Here is a 27,785-nt window from a genome sequence, read left to right as displayed (position 1 = left end):
GGCTACAACCAAAAACCTATATATTTTTAAAACTTACCTATCATCACTCAGCCTTTTAAGGCGTGCGCTTCCCGAAAAATTTATAAGTTGAAGCTACAATTTGCAGCTTTAGCTTTTCCATACAAAAAGCCCAATATGGCTTAAAATAAGCACCCACTTAATTTTGCCAAACGGTACTCTGATACAACAAGTACTTAAAGTTAAGCTAAATGCGACTTTTTACTACTTTTAAGCTTAGCCAAACGGTACCTAACTTTCTCATCCGAACTCCGGTTTGACTTCCGCTCCGCTTTCGCCGTTTCGTCTTGACTCTACTTTCCATCGGAGTATCAACTTTAACCAAAATTACCAGACTACCCTCATCGCCAAATGACATGAACGCCCTTAGTATGTATTTCTCTCGATTTTATCTGTTTTTCACATTGAACTCCGTAAAAGACACCTGAGTAAAAGAAAGAGACAATTCATGTCTCATCATCAGCCGTTAATTCTTTAATAAGGTTTTCTTTGTTATAAATTTTCTCTAGAGTTTCTTCTTTAAATTTCACCAACAACTTATCTTTAATTGATTCTTTTGATCAAATTGAATTACCTTTTATAAAAGTAAAATTAATCTTTTCTTTCTCTAAGCGACTTGAAAACTTATAGGAACCTTTTGTATAGCTTTCAACACCTATAATTGATTTTCATTTTTTTTTTTAAATTATGACTTGTTTTTAAAAAAAATTTAATGTCTTTTTGTTTCTTATTGTTTGTAATTGTGATGTATTTCTTATTCATTTTTATCGACCAAATCATTAACCTTGTGTAGTTTTCCAAACACAATTGCTTGTGCCGTTATAGCTAGTATATAAAATACTTAGATAATTTTTTTTGCTATATATATATATATACCTTTATAAATTATAAATTACATAATTGCTTAAAATACACACACACATATATATATATATATATAATTACAAAATCAATATATAAATACTTAAAATATAAAATTAGATATATATTTATATATATATATATATATATATATAGAAACATATAAATTTAAATCAATATAAATTAATATTTATATATTTAAGTTACATCCAACGGAAACTGTATATCGTTGGTGCCTTTTATAATGTTTCAACTAAGTCATCCGAACCTTTTGAAACAAGGGGAAGTGTGATTGGAGATACCGTCCACAACGTTTCATCCAATGGGTTAACACTAAAAAATTTGTTCAGTTCATACGCACCTTTTGAAACAAGGGGAAGTGTGATTAGAGATGTCGTCCACAAAGTTTCATCCAATGAGTTAACACTGAAAAATTTCTTCAGTTCCTTTAGAGACTTAAACTCTCTATTTAAAATGATTGCAAGAATAACAATTTAGTAAAATAGAAAAAAAATATATATATAAAAAATAAATAAATAAACAAATGTGTTGATAATGAGGTTAAAATGGGAAAAATATTATACACGTGTTAATAAATTCTTTATGTTACATTAATAAAATTTATATTTAATTATAAAAAAAGTTTTGTGGTTAAATATTTTATGTTACATTTATAATATTTTAGCGGTAGTAATACGCTTCATTATGGTTTGTTTAATAAATATTATATGTCGTAATAACTTTATTATTATATTAAATATTAATGTATTCTATTAATAAAATTTTAAAGTTTTATTAAAATAGTGATATCTTTATAAATATATTTTAATATACGTTTTATTAGTAGTTGTTTTGATATTCTACCTTATATAGATAATAAAATCGTCTATAAATAAATTAGATGTATCATAAAATTAATAGACTTTCTTAATAAATATAATTAAATATTATTGCTATAAATATAGTGGTAAAAAGGTATTAAAACCTTAATAAGAGATGGAGTAGTGGCCACTGCTATTTTTGATATAATAAAATGAAAAGAAAATTTTATAATCAAATAAGTAATTGACTCAAATTTATAAGCAAAAGGAGTAGTGGCTGTTGCTATTTTTGATATAAGAAAAGTAATTGTGCTTTAGGAAGTCATGTCTATCAAGAAACGCTATGTAATTAAATCAAATTGGAAAGTTTTTTCTTTTCTAATTATATATAATCCAGTTCCTAATTTGGAACAAAGGATTTTGCCTCTTTTTTTGTTCTTCTTGTAAGAAAATCGATTTTCTAATGTTATTTTCGCTAGGGGTGGGATTTTAGTTTGAAGCCCAGATCCGCCCAGGGACGTCCGGGTCCACCAGGATCCTTGGACGCCCGGTAACCGACTCGGACAAAACCCGACTGATCGGGAAGGGTTAAGTGGACGGATGCGGGCAACAACCCTTGCCCACGTCCGCCCGACCTAAAGACCGTCTGCCTGTCCGAATGTATTTTGTCCCTTATTGTCCCTTAGATTAACTAAGGTTTTGATATGAACGGTTAGATTAATACCTAGGGTAATCATATACAAACAAGTATTGAAACTTCTAACCCTGAACATCCCATTCTAATCGACCGAACCTCTTTCTCTTGCCTCTTTTCGTTTCCTCCTCAGTTCTTCTTCTTCGTCAGTTCCTAAAGCCTAATCAGTCGAAGATCTTCACAGACTTGTTCTCTTCGAGATTTCGTTTCTTCCCTTAGATTAATCAGTCGAAGATCTTCAGTTCCTAAAGTTTCTTCAGATCTAATCTCGGTAAGACACTAAGACTCATTTTCATCTTTTCTTATATTTATCTTTATCTTTTTTGTTTTCTTATTTTTGGTATAGTATGATGATCGATGTGGGCATGTGTTATAGTATAGTATATGAATGATGATTTATGTTTCTGTTTTCTTATTTTAGTTTACAAATCTGATTTTTTTTTGTTAATGTTTATATAGTTTCTGATCTAGTGTCTAGTCCCCTGATGAACAATTTAAATGAACAAGCAACTAAAGTTGAAGAGGGTGAACAGATCTTTAGTTATGTTTTAAGTTACATTTAAAGTAATATTTTGTTATTAAATGTATGTTGAAAGTACGTATGTAATTTTTCAATAAAATGAGATCTTTATTTTTTTTTAAGACATCTTTAGTTATGTTTTAAGCATTAAACCCGGTGCCCGACCGACCGCTATCCAACTGGTCCGGCAAAAAAAATGGTCATGGACAGACATTTTTTTCCAAGTAAATCCCTTTAGTCCGATGGTCCGAGCGGTCATTGATGGCATGTGTCCGTTCCGTCCGGACCGAGAGGGTGGTTGTCTGCGGACTGCCCGCCCGGTCCGATTCCCACCCCTAAGTGCTGCACTAGTTTGTTTTGTTTCTCTAAGTGATTTTGGTACTTATTAAGTGATTTTAATTTATAAAGTGCGGGCAATCACTTAATAAATGAAAATCACTTATAAGGTGATGGCGAAGTGTAAAAAAGTAAACTCTAAGGAGGGGCTTAGTTTGTTTACTTACTTCATAAGTACTAAAAAGACATTTTTACCACACTTAATATATAAAGACCAATATAATCATATCTAAAAACAAAATCGTAAATAATTGATCAGTACAAAATTTGTTCATGGCTTTTGGAAAGACTCTTCCCCTTCATCTCTCACCTAAATTTTTCTCATCTCTCATCCTTCACTAATCATTGAACCACCTGAATTTCATGATGCAACTTAACCCCTTTCCTTTCATAATCTTTATTTATTTATGTTTTCAACACAAAGTAGTCATAAATCTTGGTTCTTTTCTAACTAAATCATGAGTTTAATGAGTTCGTATGAAATGCTAACATTTTAAGGTAAAAATAGACAATCACTCATTTTTGTATTACTTAGAGTTAATACAAAATAATACACTTAGAAGTGATCTAAAACAAACGACATAGCCCTTGGTAGCACTTCTGAGGGCTAAAAAATCAAACACCCTCTAAAGAGTCCAATATTGACCATAACAAGAGAAATCTGTTTTATAGTGATAAAAATTTAAAATTAAGCACGTTCTTAACTTCTTTCTGATTTTTCAGGTTTATGTTTCAGATTATGTATTTTTCAAAGAAACAACTACAATTAGGTCTGGAATTTACCACCACGAGCTTATCCTGAAAATCATTAACTTACTGTTCAATCGCGCATCACTGTGATTCATAGAATGGATCCCTTGATTAGTAAACTGTTGTCTTTATCATTCACTAGTCTCCATCTTTTTCAGTGCAGATTCAACCAACTTAACCTTCTTTGAATTCTCTCTATTGACTAGTGAAAGTGTTTCGATAGTTGATCTGAGGTGGGAAACCTATCTGGCACAGAAGTTATTCTCCTCCCCAATGCTGCTATTTGTCTTGGTAGTTTGATCCAGTTCTACCTTTTTCGGACTGTGTGTACTTTCTCATTCTCGAATTTAGAGCTTCGATAGATGAATGCAGAGCATCCAACTCCAGTCCGGTAAATCTATCTGCACAACAGGAAATTGGAGTGATCAATTTCAAGAAATGGGTTTCAACAGAATTGCTTTGGAAATGAATAACATTTGAAAGTCCCTAGTTCAGCCTTGAAGTCACGTTCTGCTCTAGACAATGGTTTTTTGTGGGCGTCGGGCAAGTCTCTCAATGTCCGTAAACACTCTTCTAGATGCTCGTGGACCTGGACTGCACAGTTAAGACGATCGTCCAAACTGGGTTGCTGATCCTTGTAAGAAAAGAGAAATTGTATTGATTTTCATAGCTCTTACATAAGATCTTTATAAGGTGTAGTACAAGAGAAAGTTTTAACAATGGGACAATGTGGGACTATATATTCTGTTAGAAGTGACTCGAATATGGATTGGTATCGAACCCGGTTTACGACCCGCCAACCCGTTTACAGGGTCTCGGCAACGAATTTTGGACTCGTTAGCGGAGCTGATTGCTGAGACAGAGCTGGTATGCGAGGTAGGGCTGTGAGGCAGAGCTGGACTCTGAGACAGCTGAAATGCGGAAGCTAGGCTTATGTCGGTGATTAGTGTTATTCGTGTATAATGTCGGTTGTAGCAAGAGTCGGTGAGGCGGTGGGATTAGGGTTTAGTGGCTATATAAACTAAACCCTAAGGAGATATCAGTAAGCACAATCTCACGAATCTCTTGTGTAAACTTGTTTGCTTATTATAGTGGAAATCATCGCGCTGTTGTCGTCGTGGAGTAGGTCTCACCAACCGAACCACGTAAATCTCTGTGTTCCGTTCTTGATTGTTCTTTACTATTCCTATTGCTTGTCTTGGATTACTCGTATTGTTCACATTAACCCCGATATGGCATAACATATTCTAATATTCCCCCTCAAAAGAATGACTTTTGCTAGTAAAAATTCATGAGTTTCCTAAAAAACAAATTGTAGATGTTGTTCTTTTGTTGTTGTTGTTGTTGATGTTGCTATGTGGTTGTTGATGTTGTTCTTTGTTGCGGTTCTTCTTTGTTGTTGTTGTTTTCTTTTCTCCATTTGAAGAAAATTTGGCACCATTGCCAGGTCTATTGACAATTACGAACCATTGTCCTCCTATCTTTTGACAATGACGATCCATTGTCTTTTGACAATTACTAACCATTGCCCGGTTTTGTTTATAGTTCTTTCTATCTTTGTTTTAATAGCCATCACACGATTATTACCCAACACCATCAATGCAATTCAAGCCTTTTATCTACTTGATTTTGTGCTTTGTTAAATATAAACAGTAGCAATTATCATTCTTGATTTTTTCCCACTTCAATTCTTCTTTTATACTCTTTCTCTTATCTCCTATCCTCTTCATTTGATCATATTAGAAAAGTTTTAAAGGAACAAAATAACTCACTAAAGGAACAAACATTTGAGAGTTCTCATCTTCGATATAAGAAGTATGAGTAAATTAAGCAAGAGGGTGAATTCGCTTGCCATTAACGAACCCACAAATATGTTTACAAAAAAAAAAAAAATCAAAAGAAACCCCTCTATGAGAATAAGCTTCATTTCTTTCACACATTCTATCAAACATGTGGTGTGCATCATTTAGTAGATCAAAATTTTGGACAACTATAAGCATAGTTTCAAGATAAACATGGGGTAAATAACTAGTTCAAGAAAAACCCATGATATCTTTCCCCCTCTCTAATAGCTTTTCAATTTATCACATCTCAAATAGACCTTCATTTAAATAACCATTGATCCATATAGATTTCACGCTGTGGAGAACTTGAGACATTCGAAATGCTTGAGATCTTTTGATTTCTTCAACAAATCACTCTTGTTTTGATTTCTTCTTCATGTTAATCTTCATCATTTTCAAATACTATTGAGAAGAGTATTGAATAATGACTAGATTTGGACAATAGAAGAGAAATACCAAACTTGAAGTAAAAAACTAAAAACCGACGAAAATCCGACGGACGGTAGCCATTAATGGGACTACCGCCGCCGGCAAAGCGGAAGACTATAAACGACTAACTATTACCCAGGAACGAAACCTAGAAGCTCTTATACCATGTAAGGAAAGGGAAATTGTATTGATTGTATTGATTTTCATAGCTCTTACATAAGATCTTTATAAGGAATAGTACAAGAGAAAAGTTTTAACAATGGGACAATGTGAGACTATATATTCTAACAATCCTCAACTTGCAAAAGCTTCTGTTGTGCCTATCGTAAACGAGAACGTTGTTCATTTATCACTCTCTTCATGTACGTACTGTGATGTTTGAGTTCAAACCATACCTGGAGTATACTGCCAAAATAGACACAAGCAAGCAAATCAGCAAATTGCAGGATACCATTTTGAACTCGTGAGTTATGATAAGATCAAAAATATGGCCTGACTTGCCTCAATATACAAAAGAATAGTTAAAATCAGTTTTCGGTTAACTTGGATGAATCGAACTCCATTCCCGAAGGATCAACATTTCGAAATCCATCAAGGCCGTACGACCAAATATTTTTGGCATATCTCCTTCCTATTTCCTACCTATCAATTTCTAAGTACTCTATACGTAGGATAAGTCAGCAAAATGAAACTTTATAAAAATACCCTCAATCTGGGTTATAATTTAGACAAAATTATGACAGATAATTACATTTTAGAAAGACAAAAACAAACATAAAGGAAAAAAATGATCTTGTAGCTTACCTTGTGCGCATACTCCACATAATTTTCGTTGAAAAGTTTGAAGTACTGATGAAGGGTTTGTTGGAATCAGAGCCAATTTTGGATCGGTTCAAGTCGTCAAACTCAGAAACGAAGCAAGCCATTGCGTTCCTCTCGTCGAGCTCTTAAGTTTAGAGCCAAAAATCACTCAAATCCGATTCCAGATGAATGAGATATTCAAGTCTGAAGTTTGATCGATGTTTGGTTAATTTAAGGACTAAGTCGCAATAAGAAAAAGTTGGTTTGGGGACCATTTACGCAAAGCAAACACGCCCATCAGACGGTTGGCGTTCGCTCCGCGCAAATGCGCAAGATCCAACGGATCTGGTCAAGCCCGTGTCAGGCGCGGAGTGGGACATCTCCCGAACCTCAATCTAACGGTTAAATTCCTTCAGGTGTCGGGCTACTTTCGGTATGCATCTCAAGATCCAATGGATGACGTTGCTTCCGAGATTTTGAGAGCAATCTGATGGTCCTAATCGCAACCGACAAGTAACTGTTGGAACTAAGTGATCCGTCACCTCTTTCTTCCAACAGATTCGTCCCTAAAACCCAACAGAAGTGTCCCTTATGGATCCATTTATTCGAAACCTATTTATAGGACCCAAATGAACTCCAAATTTGATTCCGTTTTTCCAGAGCATCAACATCAAGCATTATTAGAAGTTCATTTTAGATAGTTTAAGAAGATCATTTGATAGAGTATTTAAGGAGTTTCATAAGCAAGAAGTTTGTCCATTTGCATTAAGTCAGAGGTTAGTATACTTTCAAGTTCGACTACTTTCTGATTCGAAGTACCATTGAATCGAAAGGTTAATCATTGTATCCTAGGAGACAAACGCCGGTAACTGTTCGGTACAATACAGGGCGTCAACTGTCTTACGGTAAGAGAAATACCTCGCCTCGATTAAAAATCTTCTTGTCCTCCGATTTTTCTTTTTAGTCTATCTGATTTCTTAATCAAAGACATTCTGATTTTTCAAATCAGAAGTGTGTTGATTTCTAAAGTAATAAATCAGTAAACACAGAAGGAATACAATTCCTCTTTCCGACCTTAAATCGATAGTGAGATTCGACTACGAATCATCTGTTCTGGATAACAGACATTGCCGGTTAGAAATACGAAAGATATTGAGTTGTTTTAATCCTTAGTTTTTCTCCATTAATTTGCAACGAAAGTGTTTTTGATTGATTTACAAATATAATCAAAGTAGTAACCAGTTTCACCAGTGATTCGATTAGAGACTCGTTGAGTCAATTCGTTGAATCGGGACACCGAAACCCAACAGGTTGTCTTCCTTCGATAGAATCAGCATAAACAGATCGTAGATTTGGTGAGGCTTGGGGAACAAGGACCACCTTAGGTTCACTAAGAAGTTTCTTGCCTATAACTATTGGGATATCCACTTCTTGAAGCTCCTCTGAGCTAGAAGGTCTCTTTTCAGTATCAACATGCACGGGCGGATCCATGGGGGCGAGGGGGTGCGGGCGCACCCCCTGGATCCTCCCGAAAAACAAAAATAGTGGTAGTATTTTTATTTTTTTACATAGGTATAGAAAATTATGTATCTAATGATGTATATAAATGACATGAAGAAGACCTTGGCTTAGTGGTTAAGGAATGGGTTGCAATTCCTTATGAGTGTAAAGTCATGAGATCGAATCCCTCATTAAGCAATTTAATTTTTTTTTTTGGAGTGCGTGTTTATAACTGTATATCTAACTGTGTATACTTAAAGATGACATGAACAAGAGCTTGGCCCAATGGTTATTACATTTTGGAAAAGTGAACATAAGATTTGGAGTTCAATTTCCACTTTATACATTTTTAACTGTTTTAATTTTATATTTTGAAATTATTAAATTTAACCATCTTAAATTCATATAAAATTCAATTCATGTATCTTAAATTGCTACAAATTTCAATTCATCTAGTCTTGACATTATGCTACTTATTCTCCGCTTAATTATTACATTTACGATATGGGACAGAATGATGATTTCTCAAATTTAGATGAGATTTGAGCTCTTGCTAGAACATTGGCGGGAACTAAAAGAAATAAAGCATATCATTTAGTTTATTTGTTTACCACTTTAGCGCTAACTTTGCCGGTTGCAACTGTCTTCGTCGAAAGAGCTTTTTCAACTATGAAGCTTGTTAAAACACACTTAGGATATAAGATGAATGGTCCGTGACCGAATGTAGTTTAGTAGTCTTTATTGAAAAAAAAGTTTTTAGTGAAATTGGCAATGAATCGATTAAGCGAATATTTCAAAATATGAACTCTCGTAAAGGTCAATTGCTTTTGTAATCGTTGATGTATTAATGGATATAAATACCTTTTTAATGATTCTGTTTGGAAAAAAAATTTATTTAGGTATGTAAATCCGCACCGCCTAAGTTAAAATCCTGGATCTGTCCCTGGCAACATGATATGGCAATAACATATTCCAATCTTCTCCAGTACTATACATTCTTGAGGGGAAGTAACCCCCCCCCCCCCCCCCCCCCTAAAAACCCCCACAATCCATGAATATCCAAACGAATCCTTGATTACAACCGAAATATATAGTCTCACAGTCACCCTATTAGGTAAGAAAATTAATTAAGATATCCTCTCACTATTACAATATATCTTTTATAAATACAATAGAAAACAATATATTTGAAAGATATATAAATAATATCACGTTAAGTCTTCATCATCTAACGGTACATGTTGTTGTTGTCTTCATGATCCGATGGTAGATATTAGTCTCGTTTACACTTCCCACTTGTTTGGCTCGTGAAAGGCAGAAAATGCAATACAGTAGAGTCTATCCCACCACCATGAAAGCAGTATATTCTTTGTGGGATGAGGGGATCAGGAAACATTGAAAGAAGAGAACCATTACCTATGTCTTTAGGTAGGGCCAAATCCACAACTGCAAGACTCAATAGAGCGGTGGATTTCCCAACCAAACAGTATGATCAAGTGGCTGGTCGAGCTTCACAATAGGCAGATCACCCAGAGTTGATTCACAAATCATCGCAAGTCCAAGTATATGATCATCAGAATCAACACATACACGAGGTGGATTACCAATATTCCAGACTGGTTGAATTTCATCAGCGAGAGCATCTATTTGCAGCTGTCCACTACTCCAAGCTGTCACCAGGACCGAATCTTTGCTGATTATATTATAAAGAAAGCCCACCGCTCGACCTTCACACTTTGTACCTTGGACTTCAAAATCCACTTCATCAGCACGACATACTTTACTTAGAGGACCCTACAATTTTTATTTTCGAAAAACTTAGAAAAGTTCCAACACCTTGGAGATGAAAAAAAGATGATCACTTGGACTTTACAGTAGATCTGTCCAATAAGTATTCCCTCCCAACGAGAAGCCAACAGGGCATATTGATGTAGCATTGCTGCATCTAGCTACCTGGTTCCACTGGCTGCAAGTAATATTCCTGTTCTGGTTTTTCAAGATCTGAAGACAAATTAAAAAAGTCGGCAAATACGAGAAGGAATTATTCACACCCATGTGAATTCTGCTAATATTAATGAAGGCAGCAAGTACAACAAACTCTCGAACTTGATAATATTTCTTATGATGCTTTAGACAACGACTTCAAATACGTCAATCACCTCCTTGGACATTTTATGAACTGTTTCTCGCACTGATGAAAATATGAATTATGACCAGTTCGAATCAGAATATCAAGCCTTTGCTCGTTCAAATCCGCAATGTTCGTATACCTTTTTAGGAGGGAAGTAATAATACCTGAAAACTGAGTCCGAAGAGAGGATCCCCAAATGAGTATCAGTTGTGGGGTGCCATAAAATTTGTAAAGTTCGAATAGAATTCTTGTTGTCGAAATAAATTTGACCACCAACTATAACTGTCCTGTAAATAGGGGAAAAATAAGAAGAAGTAGTGATACACTGTTAATGTAACAGCCCAAGCATAAACATATCAATAGCGCAGTAAAGTGATAATCACTGGTTCACAAGAGCTTTATTAACATGTAGACAGAACGAAAGACAGCAGTATGAAATATGTTACTTCTTATCCATTCAATGGATTCACAAACTAAAGAAGAAACTGTCATAAGCTCTATATAATCTGTAACACCTCGAACAGATTAATTAGGATAACAGGTGAAAGCTAAATACAAGTTGCTTGACACAATCACAAGTAGTTCCGTCAGTTCGTGCACAACATAAGATTGGTGCAAATAAGAAGTATCCTTTGCACTGCAAGTCATGCATACTATCTGGGTCAAGAAACAAGTGTTGCAAACCTAAAGGAATTTACCCACTTAACTATACCAAACAAGATTTTAACTTGAACACCAACAAAATGATAGAGATATTGAAGACTTTTTCTGTTAAGAGTAATGCTAGAGAAGGAAAAAACTAGGCAGACTCTGGGCAGAAATCATATGTGACTTGCCGTGATTCGCTGTTCGGTGAATCAGAATCACAAAATGCACGAATTACGGCAATCTACATAGGATTTCTGGGTCAGCCTGGTTTTTCTTGTTCCCTAGCATTAACCGTTGAATAAAAATAGTTTTCTACCTTGAGGTCTCACACAACACAATTTAGAAACCAATTTAAACAACATAAAGATCAAACTGAGGAATTAATTCCATTTCCAGTACCTGCAGCAGATAATTGTGTTATCCCTTATTGAGGATTTTCCATATAAGTTCAAGATTAGTGCCCTCTTTATAATTGGGTGCTTCTTTAGATATAAAAATATACTCCATGACTAAAAAATTTAAACTTGTACATTTTCAAAATTCTCCCATCTTTCTGGGCTTGGATCGATTAGCGCTACTAAAAACACCGGACTTTTATACTGCAAGTAACCGGTCTATTAATTTAATTAGGGTAAGTGAATATTAATCAGAACACTTTATAAACAATCAGGTTTTATTATGTTTTCTTCTAATTTGTATCTCCATATTCATTTATATCTTGACATTCTTGATGAATCATTCATTGTCACCATCTCTGACAAAGGAAAAAGAGGAACAAGAGGAAGAGCATGGTAGTAGTTGGTGGTGGTCCGCAACCATCAAGGGTGGTGATGGTGTCTGCTGAAACATATTTTAGGAATACAAGCACCACCAATTTTGCTAAGTCCACCCACATTTAACTTTACTATCTTTCTGGAAAAATTGTGAGGTAATAATCAGACTATAATGATTTCACTTTAAGATTCAAAATTTGGCAAGACCATTAGTAATTTAGAATTACAGATGTAAAAATGTACAGTATTCTTTTTCACCCTTGGATCAACCCAAACCCAATTCTTTAAGATCACTGTGATCATCAAACCTGATGGGAGATATTTATTCGAATAAATGTTCAGCGGGACTCTAAGTTTTATCTGTTGGACATCCCATCCTGCTTCGACATTTCATCAATGACCAGTCCCGGACATAATTTTGAAAAACCACGAAGGCAAACTATTGGCTGCTCGCCAAGTGTCCGGTCTGAGACATGGCTATGGAAGTGGAAGCTTATGTGGTCTTGTTTTTTTGATGAGAAATCACTCAATGGGAGTGCTTGCATAGTAGAAGGAGATGCACAAGGATCATTCTTATAGAGGGGTCCGATACGTTTTGGCAGGCAGCTTCGTATTCTCAGTCAAGCCACTGATTTCAAATTGTAAACAAAAATATCAAATTCTAGCCATTTTCAAGCAGGAAATAGTAGTCCCAAACAAAAGTTGCTATTATTCTAATAGTACTCTGAATATCCTTTAAATCCAACACTTGAAACCAAAAAAAACTTATCCAGGATGATGGCCTTTTCTAAAGATAAGAATTACATATAACTTTCCTTTAAACAACCCTAGAATTGCTCATGATGAAAACGAACCTCAAAATTAGCGGCAATGGCTTCCACACTTCACTCAAAATCTAACTGTGTTTACGGCTTTTCTGTTACAGAGCTCATTCTTCTATTTCCATTGTTTTTAATTGTTGAGCTTGCTGACCCAAAATCTGAGTTGATCAGCAACACATTCAGAACCTGTCGATCCATATGAAGAGAATTTCTTAACTGAATTTTCTACCCCAAGATACGCATAAACATCCTCTTCAAAAATTGGATTTATGTTTCTCATCTCATCGAGGGTTAGGTCTTGTAGCTGGGAGTTCTTTGACACACACAATGCCACCGCTCTTCCAACTATATCGTGTGAAGTCCTGAATGGTATGTTCTGCAATCAAAGAAGACAAGTAGACAAAATGGGCATGATCAGGTTCAATGTTCAAGAACACAAAAGTGTGGTTCTTAAATTAGTTAGTAGTTTAAGCTTCTGTACTTATAAAGGAAGCCAAGTGTTAGGCTCTGACATTTGAAGAAGTTGATAAAACGAAATGATAAATCTATTGCGACCTAATGAAATGAAATTGTCTCACATTGAGCATCCATAGCCAGGGCATTAGGTGTGAGCTCAAGTTCAATTAGTGTCAAAGCCTTTCCGGGCGGGCTTATGGAGCCTTCACAAGGAAACGTAGCAGCTGGGTTAGGGACCGAGGAGCAAAAGTAGGGATAGTATTGGGGCTTCGGTTACAGATTCCCTGGTGAAACCCTGGATAATTAGTCTACTGGTGAAAACTCAACCGGCAATTGGAGTTGATTCGACCAGTATTCATTGGGTTCCAGACTTCAAGTATGGCAATAGTGCTGTTGAAAGTTGAAACAAAAATCACTTATGTTACTTGAAAAGGAATCTAAGAATTTGGAGTGAATCAACGTGCCTTGTGTACTAGATAATCTGCAAGTGTGGTAGCATCAAGATGCCCAGCAGGTAGAGCCCTTTGAATTCTTTCACGATTGAAGGTAATATTCTGAGCAAACTCTGTCGATACTTCAAGCATTCCTGTGAGTGTTTTAACACTATCAAACAGAGGCTCCTTATCTTCCTGTTTTAAGAAACATAATTTTCTGAGGTTTCTCTATCAAGATCAAGATAAAAATATAATCATCCCTGTCTTAGCAACAAATCTAACAGCTAATACAGTATTTTAAGTTTTGAACAAGCCTATGGAAAGTTCTACCTGTAGATCACGATTGTAAGCTTGTGGGAGTCCCTTGCAAAGTACAAGAAGAGTTACTAGGTCTCCTACAACTCTGGCAGATTTTCCACGAACAAGTTCCATAGGGTCTGGGTTCTTCTTTTGAGGCATGATACTACTACCAGTAGAGACAGAATCACTTGGAGTAAGAAACCCGAATTCTTCCGATGCCCACAAAACCCATTCTTCACCAAGACGAGACAGATGAATAGCTGCTATTGAATTGGCTGACAAGAATTCCATCACAAAATCTCGATCTGAAACCGCATCAATGCTGTTTAAAAATCATGGAAAGAGAAGAGATCTAATCATTTGGTTGAACTTGAATCAAATGCTGAGACTCCAAGTGACAAACATAAGCTTAATTATCTCCCTAATTTGCTTAAAATTATTTTCCTAGTTTACTCTACAATTCAAATGGTTCCACTCAAAACCTCTTATAGGTTCACAATCAACCAAATAGACAATACTAACCATATGACTAAATAAAATTTTATAATATCACAAAAGAATAAATATGCACCAAATGAAAAAGGGATAAAATGGTGAATATTAGAGAAGATGGATTCACAGATAAACAGGAAAGGGCATTGTGAAAAGAGGACAAAAACATACTAAGGGTTCATCCTCTATTCATGAGAAAACAGATGTGGTTTTAACAGACTTAAATTTACAGCTCAAATGTTTGAACTTGTTTCGTCATATACCTGTTCCTCATGGGTGCAGTAAATCCCAAAGCATCTGAAGTCATGAATCTGTCGATTGGGAGACCAGTACCTGCCAATGCACATGCACCTAGAGGGCATACATTCAACCTAGCTCTGCAATCTATTAAACGACCAGCATCACGTTCAAGCTGCAAACATCAGCATGGCAATCAGTTAAACTACTAGCTCAATGTACAAAAGAAAGCAGCAGTTAGATAAATGAAGAAGGTACTAAATATCTTGATCGGAAATGGAGGCTAACTAAAAGAAGCAACTATAGTTTGGAAATCGGTGAACGAATTTAAAGGTCTCATCGGCTTTGATCCTTAACTTCTAAAAAAACATAACCAGCATTTTTGGTTGATTAGATCATACATTTGAATTGACTCGGGGTAGACTAAAAAACATCTTCTCAAATTATTTAGTGCACCAGATCTTAATAGGAAATTGTCATATAAGAAGAACTAAAGCATCTAAACTTGCATTTCGCAATTCAGAAAAGAAAAGCAACAAAAAACAATTCAAAAACAGAAAACATTAATATGAGATTTTTACAAAGTAAAAAAGACACAAAAACAAGTTTCATGATGCCTCTCTTTTTGCCAAAAACAAATTGAAGAATCTAAAACAACGAATCTGAACCTGTTCAACATATGACAAGAGAAGATGTTGTAGAAGAACAGGTTGGGCTCTCTGAAGATGTGTATATCCAGGAACAATTAGACCTTCATTTCTTTCAGCCAGTGTTACTAGAGCAACCTGCAAAATCAAATAACAGAATACCACATTTGAGAAATAGAGCCGAAATATCATCATACAGGCTAGACCTTCACCAAAGCAACAAATAATACGAACAAATTGTGTGCTTTTCAACGAGAAAGTAGAGCGAAAATCTTTAGAAAAAAGATAAAGGAAAGAAAGCTATAAAACCTGAAGACGTTTGATGCATAAAAGGATCTTATCTATAGCATCACGACACCATAATCTAAGATCTGTTACAACTTGATCGTTACGACTTCGAGCTGTATGAAGCTTTTTTGCAGGTTCGCCAATCAAATCAGTGAGTGCTGCTTCAATGTTCATGTGCACATCTTCTCTATCTGTTCTCCAAACAAATTCCCCAGCTTCAATGCATCTCTCTATTTCATCAAGACCTTTTAATATGCTGTCCCGATCAGTATCAGTCATCAAACCCTGAATCACTGAATTTAGTTAGAAAAAGCCCACAACTTAAAGAACGATGTCTGCTATAAAAACAAAATCCCTATAAATCACTAAAACCTACAAACCAAATAAAATAAGAAACCAAAGTATCGATTGTTCTTTCTCTTCAGTTTACTACTTTCTCAACTACAATTTCTAGGTTTCGTGTATTCGATCATTGAAATGTATAATCCAAGTAAAATACTATGAATTAGTCTATCTATATCTCATATCTTTATATACTTATCAGGTGCAAGTACACATTTAGAAAGGGTAATTCCACTTCTCCACACCAGAAATCAACTGAATATAGAAGAAAGCATACAAAATTTATAAATCATCAACGAAAATTTCAACCCTTTACTCTAATTCAAAGATAAGAGTGATAAGTTTATGGTATTTAAACATTCTAATAGAAGAAAAGGTTAAACAGAACCCTCTATGATCTTCCATGAAACTTCAAAATAAAAATCAGAACTACATACCCAAATGCATCATTTTGTAAAATCATACCATAAATTGGGTTAAAATAAAAATCAGATTATCATGAAATTGTTAAGTAGTTCTAATTCCCAAATTTTACACATTTAAATCAAATTAGAACTACAAAATAAAAATGAAGAATCTAGGAAATGAAAATAGGGATAAAGTAGAGACCTGTTGAGAAAGCATGGAAGCATGAGCCCTACTTCCCATGATATCTTGTTTATACAAAGCTTTATCATATGAAATCGACTCACTGAATTTTTCAACAGCATCTGTAACACTTTCTTCAAATCTACCTCCCCATAACTTCACTTCTTTTGGATTTTGTTGTTTATTCACTTTCAATGAGTCTTTCATGGTTTCAAAAGAAGAAGAAGAAGTACAAAATACCTCAAACTTCTTCTGAATGTTTTTCTTACAAAATCTGAGTTGATTTTGAGGTTTAGAGATTACTTTGTGGTCTAGGAATAATGGTTGTGAGTTCATCAAAATACGCCCACTCTGCATCTTTCTCTCTCTATCTTTCTCTCTCTAGAGTTGTCAGAGAAAGAGAAGGTAGAAAACCAGTTGCAAATAAAATGTAGCCACCAAAGCTGATACTTTCACACACGAGAGGGCGGATTGTGTTCGCCTGAGGAAGATGATAATTCCCATTAACTGCAGTGCCTTTAAAGTTTCCCAATAAGATATTTGCTTGGGCCTGGCAATGGTGTCAAACCGAGCCTACCACAGTTGTTTTGGCCCGAATGGGACGAACAGGCATAAATTGCTGATGTATACTGTGGTCATGTGTAAATAGGGAAATTTTACATACACTCGCCGTTTTTACCCGCCACACTCACATTAGGGTTGACTTGGTCTATCTGATTTGACCGACAAATTTTCACTCACACTCACCAAGTCAATATTGGTCAAGGTCACTAAAAGAAAACCTAAAATCTTAACTAACTTCCAAAACCGGAATTCTTCCATTAATTCTTTCATTAAACACTTCTATACCCCACCACTTTGAGCTTTGTTGTCGGTAGAAACATCTAAAAAATCAAACAATTATCTTCTTTCAAATTATAATGGTCTGCATCGGAGAAAATACGATTCATCGTCGGCGCCACCGTTATGGGCGGAGGTTGGTGATTGTCGGTGGTATTTTTCTGTTCTCTCTCCTCTCTTTCTCTCCTCTCTCTCTTCGGATCCACCATCTTTCGTGTTTTAATTATGTGAAAGTATTTTTGAACCCTCGCTGGTTATGGCAACGGTTCCTCGATCCCTCTTTTTTTTCTTTATCCTTCTCCTTCTTCCTCTTTTGTTGTTGGTGATGACCGATCTAGTAGTGTGTTTGTGTTTGGATCGCATGGTGGAGATATTTAATATTAACGATTGCATTACACCACTGTTCTCAATCGAATCAAACCACGTTCTCAATTAAACGCAACGACTGGTTCTCTAATTATTATAGATCATAATCTAACAAGTTTCAATTGATTTTAAGGATTGATTCTGGTAGTGGTGGTATGATTCTGGTAGTGGCGATGTTTTGGGGTTTCGGATCTAGTGGTGGTTTAGGGGATATGTTGGTGATCGGATCTGGTGGGGGTCTGTGATTCGGTGGTTTGTGGTGGCGGTGATGGCTTTACCGACTGGGTGACGGAGGCAGTTTTCCGATGGCGGATGCGGTTTTCCGTCGACGACGACGGTTTTCCGGTGACATTGGCGGTTCTCCGGTGATAACGGCGGTGGTTCTTTTAGTTTATTTTCAGTTTTTTGTCGACCTTTAGGGTCTTTTCATCCACGATCTTTAGGATCTTTTTAACTTTCGATCTTTAGGGTCTTTTTATCGAGTCGGTGTCTAGTCCAATTTCATTCTCTTCATGAGGCACTTTGCCTTTAAAGGTGTGTAACTCTCATGAAGTTTTCAGAGGAGAGAACTAATTATGATCATCCATGTAACATTGTGATTTAATCACTTATGAATGAAATTTGTTTCGCGTGGTTTCAAAAAAATAAAATAAAATAAAATAAAATAAAAGATCATATTCAAATTAATGAAGATTTTTATTGGTGTTTCGATGGTGAAAACAATGGAAAAGGGATAAACTTCACATCCTTATATTGATCCAAATAAAACTATAAAGACCGAAGAATTACCCACTAAAAAAGTATGTAAACATCCATGAATCTTCGTTTTAAGTTTTTCTCAAGTGAAAGTGGTGTTATTCTTGAAGAACTAGCAAAAAAATAATGAAGGTAACCTATTGGAGGTATCAGACCGAAACGTTGCACTACAAGTCGACACGAAGCCAACGACATGTAATGGGACTCCTCGGTTTGTCGATGTGTAGTGTAATCTGTTGGTTGTATCTTACTGATATGCATACAACAATGTTGGAATTTTGTAATGTTGAGCAACTACTTATTTTTTTATTTGTTTTCCTACATAATGTAGGATGATCAATAAAATATGTTATTTATCTTCTTACTGATAGAAAATTTATCAAAGATCTTCAAGTGTTGCTTTTTGTAACCTGTCGGTAGGATGGTACTGACAAGTTCTGTTACATATCAGTTCTATCTCTCCGAAATTTGAGTTAGGCGTCGGTTTCATGTTACCGAAGGGAGGCAGAACAAGCTGGTCAAGGGTTTTGACCAAAATGTGAGTGTAAGTGATATGTGGGTGTATTTGGGTAAAAATGCGTATAAGGTGTGAGTGTGATGACGGTGAGTGTATAGGGTAAAAATGGTGAGTGTATATAACATTTTTCTGGTAAATATTGTCTTCTTCCATCATAGTTGTCGGCCCAAGTAGCATTTTTGAATTTTTATATACACCACTGCCTATAATACCACTTCAATGTGCTTTTATCATCATACGTGTATTTTTTTTTCTTTACCACCACCTCCAACGGCTACACCATATACAATACTCGTTTACTTTCCACATTTTCTGCAGATTGTTAGAAAGACCCTGAACAGTGAACATTTCTTAAGTCTATTGAGTTTTCTAAGAAGATTGTTTTATGTCTGTTATAGAAAACAGTCTTCTACCTTCAAATTCACGTAGTGATTTAAGTCTACTTTCACACAAACTCCTCGTAAATTTTGAAATCATTAAGATATCTAAAATGATGGTACGTCTGGCCAAGTCTCCCGACTGAATCCCGAACGAGTGACGTGGTCAGGCCAGATTCAGAGAGAGAAAGTGAAAAACTCTCTCTCTAAATCTAGACCACCCACGTCACCCCCCAGGATTCATAGGGAGATTGACGAGACATACCATCACCATTTTTTTTTTTTGATGAAATATACCATCACCATTGTTTTTTTTTTGGTTGTTGAAAGACCATCACCATTGTTAAGATATTTACAAGTTCATCATTAACATATTTATAAGTTCATTCTCTTCCATCTATGAGACAAATAAGAGAAGGGGGGTCAACCTCATTTTAGCTGTTGTGATATGCGGGGGTTTGGAAATTTTGATCTTATCTAAATCAGCTTCCTTCCTTATTCACTCTCTCGTCCGTCCGTCCGTCCGTCCGTCCCCACTCTCTCTCCCTCTCTCTCTATATCTTTCACACAAACCACCACGAACTTTTTCTCACAGCCCCTTCCCCTGCTACCTTTCTCTCTACCTTTCTCATGGCTTCAGTTTCAGCTCCTCCATTTCCTTCACCAGTCACTTACACCGATTCAAACCCTCGAAATTTCTACTTTCGGAACCCTACCAACAACAAATTTCTCATTACCTCTTCTTCTCGCCCCTCTTCTTCCTCTTTAAAAAAATCGTCACCTTATCCTCATCATTTTCCTTTGAATTTTAGGGTTTCTGAATCGACTATTTGTCGCTGTCATAATCGACCAGATCCACCTCCATCAACTCCAGATGATTATATCCACCAAAAATGGGATTCTAAGTTACAAGACGTTGTACGAAGTGTTATTAGAAAGTTCGATGATTACATGAATTCTCTTCGGAATCCAGCTCAAAAACATAAACGAGTTGGTGATTTAGTAGTAAATGAAGATGAGGTTGAACATTGGGACTGGGAGAGGTGGAAGAAGCATTTTGAAGATGTAGAAGAACAAGAAAGAATTGTTTCAATTTTGAAGGTAATTGTTACAAAATTTCAAGTACTTCTTAATTCAACAACCATAACGGCACAATTAGAGTCTACTTAATCGAATTTTGGGAATTTTATTAGTATTTTCTTTTGAACACATCAACTTATTACTTACATGTTCTCTATTATATCCAATAATAAAAATTAGCCATTTTTACAGTACTAATTCATCAATTTTGGGAATTGAAGGTTTACTAATATCTTTTATTAGTAATTTTCGTGTCTTCAGGTATGAAACATGCCCTTGTTGATTAATAATAATTTCAGGTTCTTTGTGGTATAAATTTAGGTACTAAAGTTTGTAGAAGAACACTGTTATGACTTATTATCATGGGTTAAGTACTAAAAACCTCAGCTCCTCACAAGACATGATTTTTAAGGTTGGTTGGGAACGTAACAATGGGTAGAATTCACACCTGTGACCAGCTTTATAAGAGGAAGGTGCCACTCCGATATTTAGCCCTATTCATACAACCCAATCACAACAAAAATATATATCAAGATTTTTTTTTTTAATATGGACACGTTTGTTCCAACTCATTTTCATATAGTGTTTTTGTAGTTCCCAAACTTGGTTGAGAAAACCTTGACCACAGAAATGGAATATGTTGTATAACTGTTTTAAGTTTGTCGTATCAATAGAGGTGCTCATAATTAATAGCGTTATTCCGTTACCTTGTTTTAGCAACTTTAAATGGCTGCATGAGGTGTATGCATGCCCGGTTGATTAATTCCTTGTGTTGGCTTATCAGAAACCAATCTTGTTTGGAATCTTTGGATAACTTTATGTTGGTGCCTGGTCCAGAAAAGTCGGATTTCATGAGTGTTTTCTTTCGACTCAAGATGTATGTGTTTGTCGATATTGTGTGCAGTCTCAGCTAAGTGACGCTGTCTCCAGAGAGGATTACGAGGACGCTGCTAAGCTAAAAGTGGCAATTGCTGCTGCTGCAATAAATGATACAGTGGGCAGAGTGATAACTAGTGTCAATGTAGGAAATCCATCCTTCATCTCCTTCCTTTAAGAAAGCATGGTTCTATAACGTTTTGCTTTTGCAGAGAGCCATAGAGGAGGAGAGATACCAGGATGCAGCCTTTTTCAGAGACAATGCTGGGGCAGGATTGGTGAGTTAACACGACAGAGAAATTTCCAAAAATATGTGAATTTTTTTAGCTCACTATTACTATTAGAAGGCATTGTACAATGTTAGCTATCCGTCTAGCAAGCATTCCAGATTTCCAGTAGCTTGGTATTGTTAGTTTTTCAGACATACTAACGTGCTTTAGCTCTTTCACAGTGGGAATGGGACACCCCTGACGTTGAAAAGCATATAGTTGGTTGATTTTTGTTAAATCTTCAGAGAGAGAGAGAGAGAGAGGGCTGTGAATTGATTCTCTAGAATTATCCTTACGTCCTTGGTGATATGCATACTGGATGCAGGTAGGATGGTGGGCTGGCATTTCAAAAGACTCAGATGAACCTTATGGTCGAATTATCCGCATAAGTGCAGAACATGGAAGATATTTGGCAAGAAGTTACAGTCCGAGGTAAGATAGGAACATATAACAAAGTGAATTAGCATAGTAGTTCGTTGACTATACAATCCTAGTCAAAATTTACTTCCCCTGCTAACTTTAGAAGAAAAAAACTGTCTGCTTCACAATACTTTTTAGTGAGTCACTGTTGTACTGCTGTACGTTATATAGGTTTAGTTAATCAACTGGCTAGTGAGTCACTAACTACGATTGCAAATTTACTATAGAGTTCACAATACTTTTTAGTATTTACCAAAAAGTTCATTGAGAGCTCCATCCAGAAACAATATTACTGCTTTATTTGGTTCATGTGGATGCTACAGTTATGGCGACATGAGTAATTGCACGAAAAGTAAACGATTTGGTTCTATTGAATGTTTTTATTTGATTTTTAGATTAAGACGAATCTAATTTGTGTTTTTCTGTTATAAATTACTTATTAGATTACTTATTTGTTTGAACCCTTGCCTCTGCACTGTTGTCGTGATTGTTAGATTACTTATTTCTTAAGTGCTACTTATTCAGGCATCTTGCTACAGCTGCACCTGGTGTTCCACTATTTGAAATTTTCCTTACCATGAATGACAAAGGTGAATACATACAGCAGGTACATGCCAATATAGATTCTAAATTCTGTTTTGTGGTGCATGTCATTGTTGGAGCTTTAATTCATACCAATTCTGATACATGCTGATATTTGGAAATCTCTATGTGAAATTGTTTATTTGTATTACTAAAGTTATAACCATGGAAAAGGAAAAATCTTCTTAGTCAAGCTGTCATTAGCCCTAGCGACTCTGTTAATTCAATAACCCGGCATGCTAAAAGTATCACTTGATAGAGTCTTTTGTTCCGACTAACCCCTTAAATAGGAGGCACGCAGCACGTCTATGTCGATGCTTGTGAAATGCGTCGCGGTCTCACGGAACATATGACAAGTCAAATCATTGATGAGAGAGACTTCCATATGTGGTGTTGAATTCCCCACGTGGCGTTATGGGCTGTTCGGGGAGGAAAGATTGGGGCTATTTCCAGAGGAAATAAACTCGATTTTGACAAAACCAAGTTCCCGGGTTTGACTTACTGGTTTCGTAGGCTAGTGAAGGAATGGGAAGATATCGCCGTCTTATATGGACTATACGATTAATTGGAGGCTATGATCTTCACATTGTAACATTTTTGTTCGCGTGATTTTTCTTCTTTCCTTCTCTTCTAAGATTTGCTTGTTCACATTTACCTTTTACTTGTACATTCATAGCTCTTTAATATAATCATCCTTCAGAACTCTCTCTGGTGATCAAATTGGATCATTGAAACAAGAGTTCTGTGTCTACAAGAATTCATCGCCCGAATGGTCATTAGAATGCTTCAGTTATTTCACCTTTTTAGTTTACCTTTTGATTGTTCGAGGGTTTTGTCTACATTTCAGGCGGTGTACTTGAAACGCACTGGGCGCAGATCTGGCGATTCTCCTACAAAATTTTCCAGGTCACCAGATCTTAGCAGCAGTTTGAATTCTTTGAGTGAGCCAAATGAAAGGAGAAGTGATTTATCAGCTTCAAGGACTGAAGATGTGGAAGAGATTGAAGACAGAGATGATGATGATGATTCTGATGTTGTTGCAGGAATGGCTGGTTTACCTAATATTCCGAGGGATATGATTCCTGGTATCAAGGTTACGGTCTTGAAAGTTACAGCACCTGGCAAGGTTGATAAGGATCTGATTTCCAAGGTGATTGAACAGATCATGGAGGACGAAGAAGAAGAAGATGATGAAGAAGAAGACGATGAAGAAGAAGAGGAAGAGGAAGAAGAAGACGAGGAAAAAGATTTCGAGATAGAGGCTCTAGATTTGGATGAAGTTAAACTTGAAGCTCAGAAAGACCAAGAAGCGGTTGTACTAAATGCTGGAGTAGTTAGTGATATTACTCAAGAGAGAAATGAAATGGCAGTAAAAGTTGTAATTGGTGGTTTAGTACAAAATATGTCAAACAGTGTATCAGGCAAGACCTTACTCCGAGTGCCAGCTAGGCTAGACAAAACAGATCGCTTGTCCTTTGCTTTTACTATTGATAAAGATGTCAGTGAAGAAGAGGCTAGTGGCAAGGCAAACACAAAGGATTCGCCAGAGAAAACTGCTAGTCTTCGAGGTCCACGTAGCATTGATCATCTCATGTCTGATCTTGCTAAATCTGTCATTACAAAGGAGAAGATACCCATGAAGGTCTTGTTACCTTTGTTATTTGTTACTATCTTCATTATTAAAATACTATACTCTTCTGACATGCTTATCTTAAAATTGGGCATGCGTAGTTACAAATTCATATATTTTCTGTCCTATTCACCATCTATAATTTACGTAACCAATCCTCCTATTTTACCATTGAACTTGTTTGTGAACTTCTTTCTCCTAGAACAAGATTAAGACAATAAACCCATATCATGGTCCCACTGACTCCATGGAAACTGCAAAAAGGAAATCTTAACGTTCTTTTCGTTAGATTTTCTGGTGTTCACCACTGGCGAAGAACTCTTACAGGTGTTTTTGGACTATCAACTTCATTTCAATTGGATTTTTGTTAACATTAATTTCATTGTGCAGGTGCTCAAGGATGTAGGTGAATTCATAAATCTCACTCTTAATCAAGCTCAAAATCGCCAACTTCTGTCCGGCACAACATTATTCAATCGCATTCCGATGCCATCAACTTCAGATCTCCTGAATGGTGATTTAACTACAAACCAAATGGATCCTGTTTTGCTAAATATCGTAGCTTGTTCACTTATAAATTTCTAAGTTTTCTGTTCTGTTTTTTTTTTCATTCGATCTCTTATTTGTGTGCTTTAAAATTTTGTATATATATATATATATATATTCTAATTGAGAGTGTTTTACTGGTAATAGGACTCTATATTGGTTCACATGGGCTTTACACATCTGAAGTCATCCAGCTCAAGCGAAAATTTGGTCAGTGGCATGAAGATGGTTTAAACCGGGGCCCTCCAAATCTTGAATTTTATGAATATGTAGAGGCTTTTAAGTTAACAGGGGATTCTTATGTACCAGCTGGCCAGGTAATATTTTACTTGCTTATTAAGGTGCATTTGTTATTTCTACGTGTTTGTGCATTTAATTCTTCATACTAGTCATACTTAATATCAAATCTCGTATCTTCATTCAAAACTTTGGCTTTGTATTTTAGGTAGCATTTCGTGCCAAGGTTGGCAAACAATATCAGTTGCCTCATAAAGGAATAATTCCAGAAGAATTTGGAGTGGTATTTGACATATTTAAATGATATTTTTGATTCCTTTCTCTCACTTATCTAAAGATGAAGCACTAAATCTGAATTGAAACTCAGGTCGCTCGGTACAAAGGGCAAGGCCGGCTTGCGGAACCAGGTTTCAAGAATCCTCGATGGGTTGATGGCGAACTTGTCATTCTTGATGGAAAGGTTGCTTTCTAGTCTCAACCTTCTTTCGACTATCATGTTCGTGATTTTAGTCCCACGTTCTTTTGCTCATTTAGGTACTGATTAATGGATGCTTCTATATTGAATATTTTGCAGTTCATTAGAGGCGGTCCTGTTGTCGGTTTTGTATACTGGGCTCCTGAATATCAATTCCTAGTGTTTTTCCATCGACTGAAGCTTCAGGACTAGACAGCAATTATACACTAGGGATATACCAACTTTCCTCTTCAGTCAAATTTTAAAGGTAAGGCACTTCTCCGAGTTTCAAAAAAGGATATTATGGTTTGGCTAGCTATTCAGATTTTGATGAAGTATTAATAACTACTTTGCCTTTTCAACAATCATCTATTCAAGTACACACCCCTTTACTTGCTTCCTAATATCGGCCAAAAAGCAACAACCGGAAACTAAGCCTAACCTCTGAAACAGTAGCAGATCAATCAACTTCTACAAGCGGCTCAAAGCTTGACACTTCTCGCTTCTCGTTTAAAAAATCAGTTACATTCTGGTTAGGCTATCCGCTATTATAAGAACATTAACGGATATCCATGATAACTCACATATCTTATGAAGACATTGTTATTTTATTTCCAACTATTCACGATGAAGTACTCCTAAGTTCCTGATATCTGTCAGGGACAGACTCTTCTTTCAAGTAAAGCAGCGGAGAAATGTAGACAATGGGAAGCTGGTCAGTGAACTGCAGTCTTGTAAACCTCTGGCAAGGAACTCCTTCGAGTTGAAAGGATTGCATTCGATGTTATGTTCTTTAGTCCTTGTACCTGGAGACAGATTACTGTATATATTATTAGTTAAAAACTGATTATCTAGCTTATTGTATGTAAATCAATTTGGGTAGTCTTTGTTTTTAACATCCCATTTTTGTATTTTATATCAGTCTTGATGAAGTCCAAATAAAGCAGATTATGAGATTGAAAACGTATATTAAATTTATTAAGAGCAAAACGGATTCTAGCTTCTTATGCAACTGAGAACTCTCCTTTTTTTTTTTTGCTTTTCCTCGTGTTAGTTGTCCTATCACTATAAAACTCTTGTTACTTCTATCCGTAACCTCGTTACTACTACCTGTAACGGATTAAAAACTACCATGGCTGAATGTGTAAGAAAATATTAAGGGAATTTCTGATGCAATAGAAGGGGTTTGTACCCATTTATAAAAACCTATCTCTTAGGAATTACGAGGTTTCAAATACCAAGATTAGGGTCTTGAACATGTGGCAATTGGAAATGGAATTTCAACATGTGCCAATCGGAAATGGATTTTAATTCCGTATTGGGGGAAGATCCAATTTTAAAGTTAAGAAGAAAAGTTATATTTTTTTAGTTGAAAATTTAAAATTTATATTTTTTCGTTTTTTTTTTATGAAATATTTATATTTTTTTCGTTAAGTCTAAATATTTGTATTTTTCTGGTTAAAAATTTAATACTTCTATAAAGTTTTTTTTTGCAAGGTGTTGCACATCTAGGGAGTAAAAGAGTAACAAAAATTGGATCAAATTTCCCTAACCTATATTTTGAAGAAAAAGTTGCGCTAGCTTCATCATTCATGTCTTCCGATGCTTATAATGACTGTGGACCCAGAACATGTTGGTTTGGGTTAAAGAATTAAATTTTGAAATATTTACGTTTACCGAAATTTTTACCGAAACTGAAATTTAATGATGTCTACAAATAAATCCATATAATAAACAGAAGGGAAAACGATGATTGAAACAAACATCTTTATTTAATTATGCATATTATATAGAAACCCTTCATTATTTACAAAGTGATCAAATTTCTTTTAATTTAGAAGTCTCTTATTTTAGTAAGATAGTTTGGATTTTCCTCTTCGGTCCACAACTATACCCTGGTTATAGTTAAGTCCCTCCGCAAAAAGTAGCAGCCAAAATCTTTCACGTAGTTTACACTTAAGTCAACAACTATCCCGTATTTACGATTAAGTTCCTCCGCTACCCTTAATTTACATTTCGTCCACAACTATACCGTGTTTACGGTTCAGTCCCTGAAATAAAATGATCTGCACCTTTGATCCTCTCAACAAATAATTTGAGTTTG

General features: G+C 35.7%; 2 protein-coding genes and 1 pseudogene across 7 annotated transcripts; 1 reads left to right on the top strand and 2 right to left on the bottom strand.

Annotated features, from left to right (window-relative positions):
• Positions 1 to 4,131: 4,131 nt before the first annotated feature.
• LOC147545096 (nuclear pore complex protein NUP88-like) lies at positions 4,132 to 11,353 on the bottom strand (annotated as a pseudogene).
• Positions 11,354 to 12,277: 924 nt separating this feature from the next.
• On the bottom strand, positions 12,278 to 17,289 carry LOC147545095 (argininosuccinate lyase, chloroplastic-like). Of its 3 annotated transcripts, none has more exons than XR_015239648.1 (8): positions 16,753 to 17,233; positions 15,823 to 16,086; positions 15,535 to 15,651; positions 14,893 to 15,041; positions 14,168 to 14,459; positions 13,868 to 14,032; positions 12,981 to 13,323; positions 12,278 to 12,754 (listed from the first exon to the last, which is right to left on the bottom strand). XR_015239648.1 is itself a non-coding variant. In XM_086672873.1 (8 exons), exons 3-8 carry the CDS (start codon positions 16,078 to 16,080, stop codon positions 13,078 to 13,080), a joined length of 1,227 nt encoding a protein of 408 aa, XP_086528999.1. In that variant the 5' UTR covers positions 16,081 to 16,299; positions 16,356 to 16,484; positions 16,627 to 17,242; the 3' UTR covers positions 12,813 to 13,077. The 3 variants fall into 3 exon arrangements, 2 of the variants coding, with proteins under 2 accessions (XP_086528999.1, XP_086528998.1); XM_086672873.1 differs by lacking the exon at positions 12,278 to 12,754 and adding an exon at positions 16,356 to 16,484 and having other exon boundaries at positions 12,813 to 13,323; positions 15,823 to 16,299; positions 16,627 to 17,242; XM_086672872.1 differs by lacking the exon at positions 12,278 to 12,754 and having other exon boundaries at positions 12,813 to 13,323; positions 16,753 to 17,289.
• A 2,534-nt stretch (positions 17,290 to 19,823) lies between these two features.
• On the top strand, positions 19,824 to 26,693 carry EX1 (UvrB/UvrC domain protein (DUF3506)). 4 transcript variants are annotated; one of them, XM_086672868.1, is made up of 12 exons: positions 19,824 to 20,688; positions 21,572 to 21,688; positions 21,756 to 21,821; positions 22,138 to 22,244; positions 22,758 to 22,839; positions 23,662 to 24,456; positions 24,835 to 24,958; positions 25,138 to 25,307; positions 25,436 to 25,510; positions 25,595 to 25,687; positions 25,802 to 25,949; positions 26,342 to 26,693. In XM_086672868.1, exons 1-11 carry the CDS (start codon positions 20,218 to 20,220, stop codon positions 25,892 to 25,894), a joined length of 2,193 nt encoding a protein of 730 aa, XP_086528994.1. In that variant the 5' UTR covers positions 19,824 to 20,217; the 3' UTR covers positions 25,895 to 25,949; positions 26,342 to 26,693. The 4 variants fall into 4 exon arrangements, with proteins under 4 accessions (XP_086528994.1, XP_086528995.1, XP_086528997.1 ...); XM_086672869.1 differs by having other exon boundaries at positions 19,841 to 20,688; positions 26,348 to 26,693; XM_086672871.1 differs by having other exon boundaries at positions 19,861 to 20,688; positions 26,135 to 26,693.
• The last annotated feature ends 1,092 nt before the right edge of the window (positions 26,694 to 27,785 follow it).

Source organism: Eschscholzia californica, unplaced genomic scaffold (genome assembly GCF_041429995.1).
Source record: "Eschscholzia californica isolate CP2 unplaced genomic scaffold, dmEscCali1.0.p SCAF_4, whole genome shotgun sequence".
Classification (NCBI taxonomy): Eukaryota; Viridiplantae; Streptophyta; class Magnoliopsida; order Ranunculales; family Papaveraceae; genus Eschscholzia; species Eschscholzia californica.
This window is presented reverse-complemented; position numbering and strand designations above follow the sequence as displayed.